The following is a 17,452-nucleotide window of genomic DNA, read 5'->3' on the forward strand; positions in this document are numbered from 1 at the left end:
CATTAATGGATTGGGGTTGCAATGCAAATACGCATAGTGTTGTCAATAAGAGGTTTGACCTTTAAGGCTAGTACTCCTCAAGAGACAGTTCAAGCTGAAAAATCACAGGTGAAACTTTTAAAAAGCCTCTTCCATTTTATTATTCTCTAATTCTGTTTGTCAAATATGATGCTAGTTTTTCAGTAAGTGTCTTTGGCAAAGGAAGTCACTGTGATACCCCTTTTCAAGAAGAGCTGTGGTGGATCATTCTCACTCCTTTCCACTTCAACATACCTTGTGACCATCCCATAGATCACTTATTTTCGGTGAGCAGTGTGGAAGTGTTGTTGGATTGTTAACCTTTGAGCCAGGATGTTGAGCTTATCTCTGCTCCTGATTTGCTGTATTTTCATAGTCATAGCACAAGCTACATGCTAGTATTTTCTTCCTCTACTTCTAAAAGGAAGAGTCTTTCTGCTTGACACAAATGCTGTGAGGCTTAACAATTTAATGCTTGGAAAGTATTTTGAGATCCTAGGAAGAATTGCAAAGCAGAGAAGCAGAGTGTTGTTGAATCCCCTGACCACAGACCATTAGAAAAAACAAAAAACCCTTTGTGTATATTTTTAAATTTATAGAACATGTATACCTCAATAGTTGCCTTCTGTGCCAGGCATAGGAACAACCTTCAGCCTCGTGGTTTCCAGAGTAGCAATTCCTGAGCAACTTTCCCCTCTAGTATTACATCAGAGAGGTTTACTTCTCCAGGAATAGGCAAAGAGCCAGATGATGACGAACCTGGTCTCTCTTCCCTTGCTTTTTTATTTTTGGTTTTTAATCCTTTCATCTCTACAGAAATGTCCAGCTCTTGAGTCAAGCTTGATTTCCTAATTCCTTTCATTTGGTAGTCGTCTCTGACTCTTTTTCTCCCTGCTCCTGTTCTACCTCAGCACAATACGCTTTCAGATGGCAGCACTTGAGGGAATGTTCCTGCCAAAATAAAGTTGAAAGTGACCTGCATACAGCCAATCAATATTTTCACGTCATATGTCTAACGATAGGGGCTTTATTGTTAGTTTGTTGCATCCCATTACTTTGTGATGGTCTCACAGCCTGGCACTGGGGAGGTGAGTCTTCCTTCCCCTACCAGTGACTAGATACGGTTTGGAGAAAAGGCAGACTGATCTGGCAGGTAAGCAAGCCTTATAATATGAAATGAGGATTGATTATATTTGTCTGGATCACCTGGCAGGTCTCAGTAACTGTCAGAGTATAACTGAAAGAAACATCATTGAGGAAGAAAAGCAGATGCTCCAGTCCACCAAGCCATGGAGCTCTGCCCCCTGTTAACAGGATGAGCAGACAGACTTTCTTGGTATCAGTATTAATTTTCTCCCCAAAAGGTTCTGATGGCTGTACCTATGAATTGGATCCTGCTGAGGAATGCTTTGTTCCTGAATTACTTACGAATGGAGACATCATAATGGAGAGTGTTTCAAACTACTGTTTCAGACTGTGCCATAGCTTGAAAGACATTAATGTTTTGGATGTTCTCATTAGAAACTTGAGAAGAGGTCCCAAGAAATCTGCCTTAGGTGGCCAGGCATGGACTGTTGGTATGTCTGAGCTAGCACACCAACAAAATGCCTACAAAAATAGGTACTTCTGTTTGGCCAGGCAGGAACATTCCAAGAGAAAGCAAGCCAGTGAGGAAGAATCAGTGTCATATTAGCATTTTGCTAAAATGGGAGAAAAATTCAGGAACCTGAGCAGGGACCTAGATGTGCTCTTGGTAGAAAGGTCTTAACTGCCAGTTTATCTGGTGGCAGGGATCTCAATCTCTTCTGCTGGAGCTGTTTACATGGGCATGCATCACTGATGGAGAAGCTATAGTTGGTGGTTAGGGTGTTCATCTTGGACATGAAAGGCTGAACTTCAAATCCCTGCTACCAAGTGATGGTTCGACTGGAAGATCTTCAAGGTCTTTTCCAACTTAGACAGTTCTGTGATTCTGTGAATTTGCCAAAGCAGAGAGATGAACTGTGCTTTTCAACACTTCAGGGACATGGTACAGCTGTTGGGCAATCAGCCAGTCTGTGGAGCGTTTGGGGTGCATGTTGCCAGCAGCCCAACTCTCTGAACAAAGGCAGATGCTTTGGCCTAGGTAAGATTGATATGTAGATTGGAGTGCATTTTCAAATCATGCACTAAATGTCTGGTTTTCCTCTGTAATGCTAAACATTGGGACAGGACTAGTCTCTTATTTGGAAAGAAAGACTGGTAGAGGTCCACAGAAGACATCAAAGATCCTTACCAGCAAGGAGAAGGAGGTTTCTTGGCCTGAGCAGGGCCTAGCCACAGCATTACTCTACAGCTGAGGAATCATTATACAGCCCTATTTATTGTTACAGTTCTCAGTTACATCTTTCCTGTGATTTGAAGGGCAGAGCACCCTGAGCCGATATTGCTGACCCTACCAGGCATGTCAGGGCCAAGTTAGTTTCAGAGCCAAAGCATCTACACTGTGCTTCAGATACCCTGCGCTCTGGTTCATCAGGAGATGCTCATCTCCCTGTGGTATTTTTTCAAGTCACCTGAATCCTCTTTGACAGGAAGCCTACTTCCTGACATGCTCTGAAAACTGGACTAATGGTTCCCGATGCATGTAGGTGTGCAGGGTCTGAAATAAGCTTAACTGAGGATGTTAATAGCCTCCTAGACGTTAGCAGAGGAAAACATTTTGGGCTGTTCATTACTCTGTCCTGCACAGACACACTGAGGCTTTCTTGATATCTGTCTTTCAGTCATACACATGTTTTCTTGTGCTTTCTTACTGCCAGAAACCTTCTAAACACTTAGACAAAGTCTCTATACTTTTTGAGTATGTTACTCCTACTTGAATCCTTTTGTATCGTTCTTAAGAAGTCTTCTACCATAATTCATGTCAGCCCTTCAAATGTTTGCAAATTTGTCATCTGTAGTCATCGCTTTGCCAAGCTATTAACTCTTCTGAATTAATTCCCTTATAAGTCAGTCTCACCATATCCCTGATAATTTTGCTGCTGTTCTTTTTGAGTATCTCTCAATTTGTCATTGTGAATGCATCTAAGGCAAAGGCATTATCACTTTGCTAGGTTTATAACACATCCAAGTTTCTCAAGCACATTCCCTGTGTAAATACGTACACTTCAGTGTAATCCTGCAAATAGATGCTTTTTCTTCTGGCTTCATATATTTGAGATTAAGATTATACATGAAAATTGTCAAAACTAATGAGATGCAGCATGTGAGGTGGTGTGCAATAGCATGGATAGTCCTTCTGCAGAGCTGCTTATGAGACCACTGTCTGGGACCCGCTCTTGGCACTTACACATGCTGCAGCTATCTCCAGCAACTCCCTCTTAGTGATTTCTGTTTGATGCCCCCAGTCCCACCCTGGCCCCTTCAGCTGACTCCTTCAGGCAGAGTCAGGACTGAGGTTAAGTGAAGCAGGTGGAGGTTGGGAAAATGGCATATGGCTTCTCATATGGCACAAACAGTCTACTACAAATACCATGGTGTGTACACAGACACCCAAGCTGAGCCATTAGTGTCATGACTGGTGTGACAAACCCTTGGGCTGGTGGATTAACTTCTGCTGGCTTCTGTGGAACTTGTAAACAGAAGGGACAGGCATGTTCATTCTGCAGGGACAGAAAATAGTTGCTTAATGTAGCCAGCTAATTGCCTTATGTCTCCATTGGTAAGGCAGGTTCCCACTCAAACTCTGAAACATGGGTTGGATGAGTGTTCACTGTCCCCAACAAGAGTCAACTGTATTTAATACAGAGCATGTTGGATCAGCTACCTTCTGAATAGTGGGCTACAAGTGTGTGGCTTGAGGCAAAAGATACACAGTGGTAAACTTCCTCCTAGTTGGGCTGCAGGAAGGAAGCTCTGCTCAGAACAAGACCTGCCATCAATGCAACAGGGTAGAAAGTGGAACAGTAACGGAGAAAGCAGAAAATAAGAGACTTCAAGTAACACCAGTAACTTGAGCCAGGATTGTGCCCGCCCTTTTGTAGGATGAGGCTGTAAGTAGAAACACTGAAGGTATCCCATTCTCACAGCTAAATCTTGTTTATGATATTTAAAATATTCTCAATACAGCCAAAAGTTAACTGCTGAAGTGCATAGTTTCCTTTCTGCAACATGATAAATATTTTCTTCTGTCCTGCTATGCTACAGTAAAATCTCATTGCGTCACAACATTGAAGCTTAAGTAGATTTCCAGCTCCCTCAGCAGCAGCATCAGTCTTTAATCCAGATACAGCATTTTAGAAGCCACTGAAATAAGCTCTTTATGTTTTCATGATTGCAAAGATTTTAGTGTTGCCTCATGCATCAGGCAACTCAGAAGCATAATGTCTGAAAAGCCACAGCAACCTCCAGAGAAATTCTTCCTGAAGAGACAGCTGAGGAATGCATTTAGCCCAACCGGAGAGGAAGAGATCCATTGCAGAGCAGAACCTGGCTGAAATAGAAGAACTGCTGAGTCGGAGCTGGCTGTCAGAGTCCTACAGAGGCTTGGCCTGTCATTCCTCTCAAAGGTTCAGTTGAGCATCTTGCCCTGTGTTTCTTCTCTTAGCATTTGTGGGTGTGCATGAAGGAATGAGGGAATATGTTTAGCAGTATAAGTTGTAAATTTCAGGCTGTTATTTCCCAGGAAATTCCCAGTCTATTAGAGTGTATTAACCTGAAGGGTGGAGAACTGTCCTTGGCAGAAACTCCTTTCATTCAAAATGCGGCAGAGTGGAGTCAGTTGCATGCCAAGGGACACCTTGTCTTTTTCTTCTTTCTGTAATGTGACTCTCCTCCTCAGATGTCTATTCTCCAGCCAGTTCTCCTGTCCTGGTCCAAGTCTGAAGTGTCCCCGTCCAGATCTGAAGTGGGCTCCTTGTATAATGCTGTATCCCTGCTTTATCAGAGCTACATCAAGCTCTCTGGCTGGATTGAGGCTGCAGGTTTCTCAGTACTTGGATGCTTTCCTAGAAGAAAACCTGTAGTTTCTCAAGATTTGATCAGTTCTGCCAGTCGGGTTGTTTGCAAACAGGCCAATGCCCACACTCTGGGGACTGTTTTTCTTGAGACTTTTAAGTTACTGCCTATTGCGACCGGAGGCTTGAGCCTGTTTGTAAAAGAGACCTGCTTACTTCAGTATTTTGTTTCTTTAACACTACCTAGCATTTTAAGTGAAAGTTAGCACATCTAACTAAAGCAGGTGCTTTTGGCTAATTGGATTTGGAGTAACCTGATGGTCTGTTGCACCCTGGTCCATGACTTGCAGATTGATAGATTTTTCCAACAGCGAAGAGGTCCTGACACAGGAGGTGATCCTCCAGCTGGGAAGAAGCATGTTCTGTGTGTGCTGGAGTGAGGACGCACCCAGATAGCTTTTTCTGTGTCATTGCTCCTTTTCTCAATACTCTGTTAAGATTCTCTTTTAGTTGCTGTTCTGCCCACATGCATTTAAATGTTCTCCTGCTTAATCTATATTCACAGTATATTAGGAAAACAGCATTTTAGGCTTCGTGAATGTACAAGCCTTGGACCTCTGGAGAACTGAGTGTAAGAGACACAGGTCACACTGAAATGAGCTCAGGTTTCATCCAATTGCTAAAGAAAATTTACTAATAGCAGCCATGCTATATAATTTGATGTAATCCCACATGATAGTGGCTTTTATTACTAGAGCTCCAGGCCAAAAGGGGTGAGCAGCCCAAGGACTGAGACATATTGGCACACCACGTGTCTGTGTGCCTAGGGCTGTGGAACATAAGCGGGCGCTACTGCAATATGACTGAAGCACTTTGGCAAAGATCTATGGGAAGCCCCCTGTCCTGCATGCCTGTAGTTGAGGTAATGCTTCCTTCATCCCTGCAAGCATCACTCAGGTAATAAAGTCTGTGATCTATTTTGGGCTCTCTCCTTCCACCTCTGTGGGCCTTCAAGATTCTGGATCCTGCTTTAGGAAAATGTATTGGGGGAAACTGAAACTCTTTTTCAAGTTGCTGACTGTATAAGGCTGGGATTTTACTCGCTGGTTTCCTAAAGTGATGTTCTCTAGCTTTCCCTTCTAGTTTTGTCTTTTGTGCTCCCATATTTCACATCTGAATCAATGCATCTCAGAAAATAATGCTGAGATATTATTTTGATGTTCCCTGGCTGGTCTCCTGCATCAATTTGATGTTGCCTTTAATACGGTGTTTTGTGTTGAGCTTTAACATCACAGAGGATTTTCCTGCTGTTTGAGGTATGACCGATTTATTAATGCATTTATTAGTACACACACTCCTGCATGTTTTCATGAGACTGCCTAGGTAAGTTGACCACAGGGGCCGAGGCTGCTAAGTCCAAGACGAAGTCTCTGGGAAAAGCCTTCACACAGTGTGTAAAGGCAGATGTGTGAAGACATGTCCCTTGCCAGTCTTGCTCCTTTCTGGAGCACACCAGTTAGCAGCCAGAGCCCTGAGTGTCCTCCACTTGGATTTGTCGAGCCAGCCAGTGAGCTAGCTCCCCCATCCTACAGAGAAGAAACATCTGTGAAAATAAGAGCCTGGTACTACACTGAGTGGTCAGAGTTTGCAACTACTGGCTGAAATCAGATTTATTTAGCAACTCCCAGTGGATTTTATACAGATCATAAGTATGTTCATACAGATCATAAGAAATTTCGGATTGATTAGTGTCTGTTCAATAGTGGATGGATCTGGTAGAGTGGAATATCCAATCTGTTCTGGGGTGATAAATGGAAAATTGCTTAGTGTGTTGGCTGCTCAGAGAAAGTAATATCTGAGATACTCACAGAGGTGTTCTTGTCTCCAGGCTCTAGGGAGCTAGTTAGTTAAGCTGCTCAGCGTGGTGATGCAGGAAAGATTTTGGTGACACACCATAGAAAATAACAGTCTGAAGTAGGGAGGTAAAGACAAAGTTAGTGACCGAAACATCAATGTTATAGTATGATACTAATTGATGGTAGAAATTAATGGATAGGCCTCTTCTCTCTGAAAATCCATGTTTCTGGTAGGAGTTCCCAGGAATTCCTGCTCTGAAAAGTCCCAGGATGACAATCTGCTAGTATCACACCATCTGCTTCTCCATCCTAGGCCTACCAGGAGTATTTCAATATAATCAAACTTTTTAGTTTCTCTCCTTTCTGGAAAGTTAAGGCATGGTTCACTGTCCCAATGAGACTTTCACTTTTGCCTCTGTGTGAAAGATGGCTAAATGAAGTGAATAACACAGCTGGCTCAGAGTATCTCCCAGAATCTAAACTATCTCACCATCTATTGTGATCTCTGAACCAAACCAACCAGGAAATCAGGGAAGACTTGAATAAAAACTGGAAAATTTCGAATTCTGCTTCATCAGGGACCTGCATTAAAAGCTCTTAACTGATACACTACAAACTTGTAAATGCAGCGAGGTCCCTCTCTGGTTTGAGTTTTGAATCCTGAGCTATCTGCAGCTGTTGTGAAGCAGCTACAGTCTGGTTAGCTTTCCTCTCTTGCCTCTCTTTGCTTCTGAGCTGTTCTCTGTCTGTGTTGAAGATGCAAATGAGACAGAATGCTCCAAGTCCCTCTGTGTAAGGTTTACAGCATGATTTTGCAGGCAGTATGCGATGCAGGCATGAATCACAGCTCCCTGTAAGATATTGCTGTATTCGATTCCTGGCTTTTTCATCTGACTCTGAACAGGCTGCGGATTTTTGTTTTTAATCTAAGCAATAGCCAATTTACTCCAGAGATGAGTATTTGCTGACTGTTGCTGCTGTTCTTATGCTCAGAATTTCAAAACCCTTGGAAAACGAGGCCAGCTTTTGCATGTGTGTACAAACCTGGTTTCAAATCTGGCTTGGATTCTCTCTTCCAGCTCGGCAAGTGACTGACATGTTCACTTTAGCATAGCTTCCTCCCGAGACAAGCCGTAGGCTGTGCCAAGATGCCGTGAGGCGTTCACTCTGTGTTCAGTTGTACACCGGAGGCAGATTCTGCAGCACCCTGGAGACAGGGGTGAGATGAGGACAGTAGCAGCCATGATTCAGAACTGGTTTGTGTTTTGGTCTTGCTAATAAATCATACTGAAAATTTTTATTTGCAGTGAACCAAGATGCAAATCAGATTCCAATTCAATTAGTTATTTGAAAGAAAGTACTAAATCAGTATAGCTTCTGTTCAGTTCAAATTCAGGTATGGCTGAAGTTGTTTCAGTTCAGTCCATAATAGTTCATTAAAGGAATTAATACTGAAAAATAGACCATTTAAATACAGAAATGCCCATGGGATGGTTGTAATCCTGCAACACCTGGCATCAGCCAGAGAAACACTTCTGCTCCTCTCTCTATCTCTGGTGGAGCCTCCTCATCACTCGTGTTTCCAGAGCTGTCCTACAGCCTGGCTCTCGGCTCCCACAGTCGGGCAGGGTGGGTTTTGGGAGCTGTGGCTGTGTGCTGGGAACAAGAGTGGTTTGGGGGACAGGGCAGGCTTGTGATCTGACAGCACTTTGCGCATATGAGGTGATCAGGTCTCCGTGCATTATTGTAACATGTTAATCAAGGAGAGGTTTTTGGTTTTTTCCTTCTTGTTTTCTCATTTGTTGTTTGGATCCAACATAAAGTTTAACATGGAAGAAGAAAAAGCTGTAGGTGAACATGACTTTCAGTTTAACTTTCTTGTTTGAAATACAAAGCCTGATGCAGACCAACCTCTGTAGATGGCCCTGACTTTGATAACTGGGAAGAGCATTTCTAATTTAAAAAGTCTCCCTTAGCAGCCCATGATCTGGGCATGCTTGTATTGTTGCTGTGAGACAATAGCTCAGCCCGAGGGAAGAAGACAACCTACTTACCATACCCTCTGGGAGTTGTTACACGGGGACTCTAGAAACCAGCGTTTCTCTGAAGCTTACTGAGACTATCTGAGGCTGAGAATTTAACCCATGAGATTTGGGAGATCCAAGAACTGAACTGAAGGCTATGTGTCCATGGGAGACAGGCTTTGGTCTCCTCAGCAGATGTGGCTGGTGTCATATGGGCTCCCATATGCTGTCTCTACCTCTGTATCTTCCTCCCCAGTCAGAGCATGGATATTCCTGCTGCAGAACATAGGGCAAGAGCACTGTGGAGAAAGGCAGCAAAAGGCAAGGGCACATCATGTCCCTGAATACCAGGCATGTTGCTCAACAGAGGGTTCACTGCTAACGTGCTGTCTCAGCTGGCAGAGGTTGAGAGCTACCTAACCTAGCTCCAGTCCAGTGCTCTGATGTATCCTAAAAACAAGAGTATGCATAATTCAAGTGAAGAGGTAAATGGAGGTTATACAAGGTCTGAAGAGAGCAGTGGGCAGGGATCCACCTGGGGTCAGGTGGTTTGCTGCCCTCCTGCAGTAATACATCATTTGTGGTATCAAAACTTGCGAAGAACAAGAAGCATTACAGCGTTTTTTGGAAGGAAAGGGAACTGCTGTACTGCCAGAGGCAAGCATTTTGGGGACATGGTTTAAAGGTATGAAAACTGGCCGTACATTAAGTCAGGCTTGGAACTGTGCTTTTCGTATCACAGCTACTGTGTTTTTTCACAGTAACGGTGGTCTCAGAAAGCATTTCCAGGTGATTTACAGAGCTACTGCAGTCATGAAAAATACATAAGCAAACAGTGTGAGGAAAGTAGGTGGAGTGTGCCAGACCTCTGCTTACCTGACAGCAGAGGGGTTCTTACTCATACCACAGCAGCTCAGTGATGCCAGACACCAGGGAAAGTGCAGCTTATTCTGGCTCTACCAGAAGCAGCTGCCAGACCCAAAAGAGAATTTTAGCTTAGTGAACTTGTCATGTCCTTGTACAGGGACAAGAGAACAAGATTCCATTTCCTTGCAGTGCTTGAGTAAAATAAGAATTTAGTTGCTCTGAGTTACTAGAGATGCATCTTCACTGCACAGTAGCCATAAGTGGACTGGAAATACACCAGGCATGGGCAGTGCCTGAAAACATCGTTCCTGCAGCAGCACAGCTCTGCAGCTAGCCTAATAAATACTGGTGTTGAGCAGGGCTAATTATCTCCAATGCAGCACTGCCCTGGCATGGCTGTATGGCTTCCCGCTTCAGGATTAGCTTAGCTGGGACTTGTTTGGGTGTCTGCACTGTCCTTCACGGTATGGTGGAAACAGGCTCTGAGCAGTGCTCGGTGGAGGAGCATTGCATGCGCGCACCGGCCTGCAGTATTGCTCTGCTCTTAATGTGATGGCGAAGTGCTGGACTCCAGAGCAATGAAGTCACTTAACAGCTCCTCTTGAAAATTTGTCTTTGACTTGGGTGAAGTTGTGGTCACCTCGGACCTAATTCTGGAGCAGCGTGCCCTTGTCTCTTCTGAAAACAGTGCTTGATCATATATGGTGCCTCTGAACAAAATGTTGACTAGCATGCTCCGAGTTTCTTTTTTTTTTTTTTTTCTGTAAAGCAGTTTCCAATGTCATTATAGATAATTACCTCCCCTGACCTACAGGGGGAACAGACATCTGTCTCTATGATCTCATTGCCTAAAACTAGCTTTATAAAAAGTAGATGTTGGGAGGTGATGTAAAAAGGTGTGTGGAAATTATTTGGAGATTCTTGAACTCAAGATTTGAAGATCAGATATGACAAGTGGATTGGTGAAACTGGCTCAGTGTCAGCTTATTTGTGTGAGAAGATAGATAAATAATCACACATCCTGTATCAGCTGGGTTTATGCAGCTTCAGGTCCAGTTGTATCTTAATAGAGGCTAATACCTTATGTGGAAAGGATTAGATGAGCATTTTTTGGAGACCTAATCCCAGCCAGCTGTATAAACACAGTGCCCACTTCTGTTGGTCTGTAAGGAGTCTCAATTTATTTGTCTCAAGATAATTTCAAAATCCCTCTTGTCCTTAAGTTACCCTGAGGAAGGGAGATGGGGGATATACCCGAGACCAAGATAGTGTGTTTCTTTTCCACTAATGCTTCCAAATGTGGCTTTTCTCTTACTGTAGTACTGGATAAATGAATACACCTCCACCTTGGGGATTGGTGTCTTCCACTCTGGCATCGAGATCTACGGCAGAGGTATGAAGTATTTCCTTTTCACTACCTGCAGAACATGGAGACAACTATATGGCTAGTCTGATACGGAAAAGCACTGCAAACTCACAGCTTTTGGCAAGGAATGTTTTGAGGAATGACAAACACAGCCAGTTTTCTTTTTAGAGGCCACTGTGGAGCCCAGCAGGAACTCGTGCAGTTCTGTCATGAACCATGTAGCCCTTCTTATTTTCAGCATGTAACTGCAGCCTCTATAGCTTGTGCAGGTGTGTAGCAGGATGGCAGATAGGAGGGACCAGTGTTGGAAAGCCATTCCACAGTGAAGGAAGGGGAGAGAGACTGGGACAAATGGGAGAAGGGGTAGAGGTGGATCAGTGGTTGTCTTGAGACCTGCATATGCGTGTTAGTGCTAATTCCCTGCCAGGGTAAATCTGTTTTGCAGTAACTCTTTAAGAATGTCTCTGGTCTAGAAATCTTGGAATCTGAATTTCCAGATCTTGGAAACTGTTCTTTTGGAAAGCAGAGTTGCAAGGAAAAGAAAATTACTTTTGAAACAGTCTGCATGGAGCTGAAGCTGATTAGAGCACCCACTGTAAAAGGCGCAGTCAAGGGATCTGGGAAAACAGCTGCAGCACAGCGAAGGACAAACTAGCATCACAGACTTTCTGATTCCTTCTTCAGCATTAAATGGGAATGGCTCGGGTACTCACTCATGGTATTTTAGCCAGTGGCATGCAGTAAGCAAACCCCCTGGGGTCTCATGTTCCATCTTGAGCACAGGAACTTTCACAGGCTGTGTGAGACGGCGTGTGTGATGCCGTGAGGTCCACAGGCTGTGTTTCACAGGCCATGCCAGATGGCCTGTATGACACGGAAGGACCTCTGGCTTGACCTGCGTGCTGAGGCAGCGGAGTGCAAGCAGTTGGCTTTCTGCGAAGAATTCCCCTCACTGCCTGTAAATCCCTCTAGAAGAATTGATTTCTCCCTATCCCGGAAAAGACTTCTTCCAGCTCAGTACCACCACACTACAGAAACTCAGTGTATCTAGATGCCTCCACTGCAGAACTTTGCACTGAGGGGAAGCCACCTGGATGGGCACAGAGACAGACTTGGAGCCCTTTCCTGGAGATGTGAGAAAGTGTTAGTATGGAGGGAGGCTCTGAGGGCATCCTCAGCCTGGTAGGCAACAGGACAGAGAAAATGGCTTTCAAAGTCTGGTTGAAATGGATTTTGGCAATACCCTTGCCCCTGATACTGAGCTGTGCAGACAGCTGCCATAGACTTTTTTCCTGACATTGCATTCATTCAACTACTCACAGTCTGTTTCTTTTCTTGTCAGAGTTTGCCTATGGAGGGCATCCCTACCCTTTCAGTGGGATTTTCGAGATCACACCTGGCAGTGCGGTAGAACTTGGCGAGACCTTTAAATTCAAGTAAGGGCCCTTTTCTAAGTCTTCCTTTCTGCCCCCCATAGCCATTAGTGTAGAGGGAGCAGGGAAGTCCTGTCCTCTGGGTCCCCCTTTCCCTCTCCTCATAAGCACCTTCACTGCGTCCTTTACATGATTCTGGTTCAAAGGCAGCCCTTCAGGGATTTTGGAGGTGGATAATAGAGCGTGTACACCAAACAGGGAACAGTCCTGAACTGTGTTTGGCAGGGTTTAAAAGTATAGTTACAAATGAATGCAGTTCTCTTCTCATTTTGTTTGTTTTCTGTGCTCCCAGCTTCACCTGTCAGCAAGAATGGATGTAACTGTGTGTTACAGAAAATGCACAGGAGCAAAAAACAAAACCTGGTCTTTCTATGAGTATCACCTATTTGTGGATACTGCACAGAGTACCAGAAGTCATCTTCTGTGTTTCTTGCTACTCTGTCACAAGGGATAGACCAGCTGCTAGAGGAGTCCGAGAGGATGCTGCATTAATGTGTTATTCAAGGTGCTCGGATTGTGGGGCTGTGAGTCAAGGAACTGCCCATGGCAGATGGGACTTGACCTTCCCAAACTGCCAGTTTATGTTGATATTGTTGGAGACTTTTTAGAAGAAAGTTCTGTGGAGTTAATATTGGGAGAAGCAATAGGTTTCTGCATAAAGTTCTCAGTCTGCTCCCTCCTGGCCCACCTCATGGAAACCCTCTCAATCATGAAAAAAGCATCTCCTCTGTCCTGCTGGAAATTTCTATGGTGGGACATTGGGCAGAGTGGGAGCAGACTCCCAGAGATAAGACTTTCCTGGTGGTGAGCATGAAGCTCTCAGGGCTGTTTCCCATGCTGTGACCTGCTCTGTGGATAAGCTGGTGATATTACTGTGCTATTTTGTTAGTGAGAGTCTCTGATAGCCCCAGATATGCTTCTCCACGTTTTAAGCCTGTCCTTCTTGCCAATGTCTGATCATTTCCTTCTCCCTGGGTATGTATCACTCTCTTTACTGTATCTTTCCATGTCTCCTGTTGTGTGTTTTGTTTTTAACTAGAGAATCGATTGCCTTGGGCACCACAGACTTCACAGAAGAGGACGTGGATAAGATTATGGAAGAACTGGGCAAGGAGTACAAAGGAAACGCGTACCACCTGATGCACAAGAACTGTAATCACTTCTCTGCTGCTCTGGCTGAGGTGGGCACAGCTATCTTTTTTGTTTGTTTGTTTTCTGCTTCAGATCTGTAGTAGTGCTCACAGGAAGGGAACTGGGGTCAACACAGCCTGCCAGGCTAGAGCCCATAGTCAAACCTCCTGTCTCTGCCCTTAATATTTTTAGAAGCCCTTTGCTGTTGAAAGGGATGGGATCAGGAGGTGGAGATGTAGCAGGTTTATCACACATTTGGTCTAAACTGTGTGGGAAATTAGGAGTGCCTGCATTTTGGTTCACTGAATAGGCCCTGAGAGGGAATTGGAAGGACAGACCTGGCTAGCATGCAAATGTGCATAATTTTAATAACAATTGGAAATAACCCTACATGATCTGTAGAGAAATAAAAATGGCTTGTCAGTGTTCTGCAAACAAAGATTTGCAGTATTCAGGAAGTGGGTGTCCCTTTTCCTTATTTAATGTGCACCATCCAAAACCTATGAAAAAAAAAAGTACTGATTTTCTCATAGAAATCTTTGGTGCTTATTCATTTTAATGTTCACAAAATAACTGTGAATTACACTGTTATTTCTCTTCAAAGAGAATTGTAGCACAGAGAAGCACAAATTTATCCCAACTATTTGCTAATTTTTTATATTTGATTTTTCCATTCCTGAAGGTCTGATTATTCTGGGGGCAAGCTGCCTTCCTCCTCACCCCCCAGATGAGATATTTAAAGCACGTTTCAGTTAAGGTATGAGTATTCAGCACTTGCCCAGGATCTTGACCCAGTGTCAGAAAAAGATAAGTAGAAAATGGAAGTGACCTTCCATAAAAACTTTTTCAGTGCTTCAATAGGTGTTTTATGGCAAACATGAGGAGAGAATATAATTCTTCACAATGGAGTTCAGCTGCTTTAGCTGTGAAACTTTCATTTCTCTTTCTGGAGTCCCCATCCTCGTTCACATCTTTCACCTTTCTTCATCATATGGGGCAAGAGTCCTATGCCAATAACCTCTTCTGTCACAAGTGTCTATTCATCCCCAAACAGGCCCATCACAGATTCTCAGTGAGATGAGATTATATAGAAAAAGTACTGTATGATTTTGTAAGAAAATCCCTAGGGAATTCAAGAACCAGCAATTCATTTACAAGGGACCTGCTTAGCCTCTTAGGAAACCAGTTCTCTATTGGCTTAATCCTTGCTAATTATAGAAAGAGAAAATGACTGAGTCCTTTCTGTAAATATTAGCAAATAAAAATAAACAGGAAGGAATTGTATTGATACAAACAGAGAATGAAGTTTCAAACAGTACAGTGATCAAATCAGTGTTAGCCACACTACTGTTTTGGAGTCAAATAATCAAATTACTACAACAAAAATGAAAACTTTAAAAATTATGAAGAAAACCCAAGAGAAAGCTGTGTGATGATCAGCAAAAGCTGAAAAAAAACAAGCTTTACCTGCAGCAGTGAAATATGGTCATTGCTTGTTATGTATTTTAATATGTAAAATTTCTGTCTCATGTCCAAGCCATAAGCTCAAAGCTATTCTCTTTGATTCTACTGCTACATATCAGTGAACCCTTCACTGCCTCTTCCTTGTCCAACCTTCCAAACACAAGTCAAATAAGAGATATTAACAAAAAACTACTAAGGTATTTTAAATTTTGCTTCCAATACACCTGCAGTGAACATCTTTACAGGAGTGGAATTTATGGTGAAGTTTTCCTGCAAGAGCTTTCTTGGTGGATTCTGTGTGCTCATTCACTGCCCCATAACATGTCCAGATAATAAAACAAAAGCATAAATGGTTAGTTCTGACACTTCTGCTCCCAGGAGCAGAATTGACTCAGGATTTAGGTCAGTTTAAATAAACCCTTTGTAGGCAAGCAGGATTTTCTGTTGATGTTGCTCTTCACATGTGCCTGTGTTTATCATCCCTCTCTAAGGTATTACAGATGGAAAACCAAAGCAGGTGCACTTCAGGCCCAGGAACAGAAGGCCCTGGATAGTCTCTAGCATCAAGATACAGAAAATGGGAGCTGAAATTTTTAAAGAAATAGCTGGTGTTAAGACACTAAGCAAAAGTCTGTGCTGTTCAACATGCCTCAGTCAGCAACATGAGAAATACATGTGGCTGCCTGATGACAGATGTCTCCAATCTTTCTAGTAAACACAGTAATTTGGCAATCACTGTGTTTCAGAGCTGGGTGAGAAGTAGCATATCTTACCTTGGGACACTTATGACCTCTTGGAGGAAAGACTGCTTGAAACCTGTTGGGACAGAAGCTGCCTGAACTGAAAGCAATGAAAGTTTCAATTCTCATTTCCCAGCATCTGAATGCTTGCTTAACATTACAGCCTTGGTGCCTTTTTTTTTTTTTTTTCCCCCTTGCCGTAGTTCCCATTAAAACTAAACAAAACAAAAGTCACCACATTAGGAAGCTTCACAGGGTCTACCATGTAGTTCTATACAGAGCAGCCTTATAATGCACAGAACGTGCTGGCTACATGACAAGTGGCTCTCAAGACTGTGTAGATATGTGTCACCATAGAGTGCAGAAAACAGAACTGATGTTTGTGCCCTAAAACCAATTGAGACAAGTCTGTTTAGTGTTTGTACTGCCCTTTCCTTCAGACTCTTCACCTGTGAAGCAGCAATAATAATGATAATTAGCATCTATTTATGCAAAGTCATGTTATGCGGCAGTTAAAGACAGGAAACTGGAAAAGGTTTTCAAAGAATTAAAAGATGTAGAAATTCTGTTCAACAGAATAAAATTGCTCACTAGAACTGGGATTTAACTCCAGGCATGCAAAAGGCAGCCAATCATTTTAAGTGAGTGTAAGTTCTTGGTGTCTCTGCTGCTGTAGCCCAGCTGAAAGGTGATGCTATCAGTACTGCAATGCCCTTTTACCACAGAAAGGGATGGGTGTGGAGGCTAATTTTTAGCACGAAAGAGGCAATGACAAGCTCTGTGCCCCACAGCCCTTTATGCCTTTCTGCCCAGGAGCGTAAGCAGTGTGGTGAGTTCAAGAGTCCTGGGTAATACCAGGCAAATCACATCCCTGTCCTGTGCCCAAGTATCCCTCCTTGTATGCTGGGTTATTTCCTTCCTTCAGGAAGGGCTCTGAAATATTTTGATGACAGGTCTCTTATCTGCCAAGCTGGCTGATTTGTGACTTGTTCTGTATCAGCACACAAAACCAAAGCTAGAGCTTCACAGCTGTGTAGCGATGTGTAAGTTAATGTGTGTTACACAAATCTGTCTGGCAGGCTTCGAGATCTGGCTGTACAGCCATGTGCTAGGTAGCTGTGTTTGCCTGCCTTAATGTTCTCATCTGGCCATGGGCTTGCTAATTAGTACCCATAGATGTTGCCTTGGTGCTTGGGCTATGGGTTGGGAGGTCACCATCTGGTCGTGTGGACTGAGGGCAGATGCAGCCACGTGTCCTGCTGGCTGAGGTAACGATTCTGCAGAGGGAATGGGAAGGAGGTATAAGGCTGGCTCTGCCTCCCAGATCAACTTTCTCAGGATCACACCATGAGACAATGGCCACATGTCCGACTGCCAGGACCTGTAAGGTTCCCCATTCACAGAAGGACTGCTGAAGCCACAGGAGTCGGGCTTTACTTTCAAATTTTTGTTTTCTTGTCCTTTTCCAGTGTTTTTTCAGCAAACAGAACATCCATTCAGAAATCCTCCATCTACATCTGTTTATGAATGAATGATTTTCCTGTCAAATTTCTGTTTAATACGATGATGGCTCAGGTCCCACCATGATAACTGGTAACTGATATATTTAACAGTTA

At 43.5% G+C, this 17,452-nt stretch overlaps 1 protein-coding gene across 1 annotated transcript in view; it reads left to right on the top strand.

Annotated features, from left to right (window-relative positions):
• The window catches only part of LOC141962082 (deubiquitinase DESI2-like), a 60,074-nt gene that overhangs the window by 26,391 nt on the left and 16,231 nt on the right, over positions 1 to 17,452 (top strand). Inside the window, exons 2-4 of the mRNA XM_074909666.1 lie at positions 11,023 to 11,095; positions 12,411 to 12,504; positions 13,541 to 13,682. Coding sequence (XP_074765767.1) covers positions 11,023 to 11,095; positions 12,411 to 12,504; positions 13,541 to 13,682 — 309 coding nt within the window. The remainder of the gene's footprint in view (positions 1 to 11,022; positions 11,096 to 12,410; positions 12,505 to 13,540; positions 13,683 to 17,452) is intronic.

The sequence above is a fragment of the Athene noctua genome, chromosome 6, assembly GCF_965140245.1.
Source record: "Athene noctua chromosome 6, bAthNoc1.hap1.1, whole genome shotgun sequence".
NCBI classification, from domain to species: domain Eukaryota; kingdom Metazoa; phylum Chordata; class Aves; order Strigiformes; family Strigidae; genus Athene; species Athene noctua.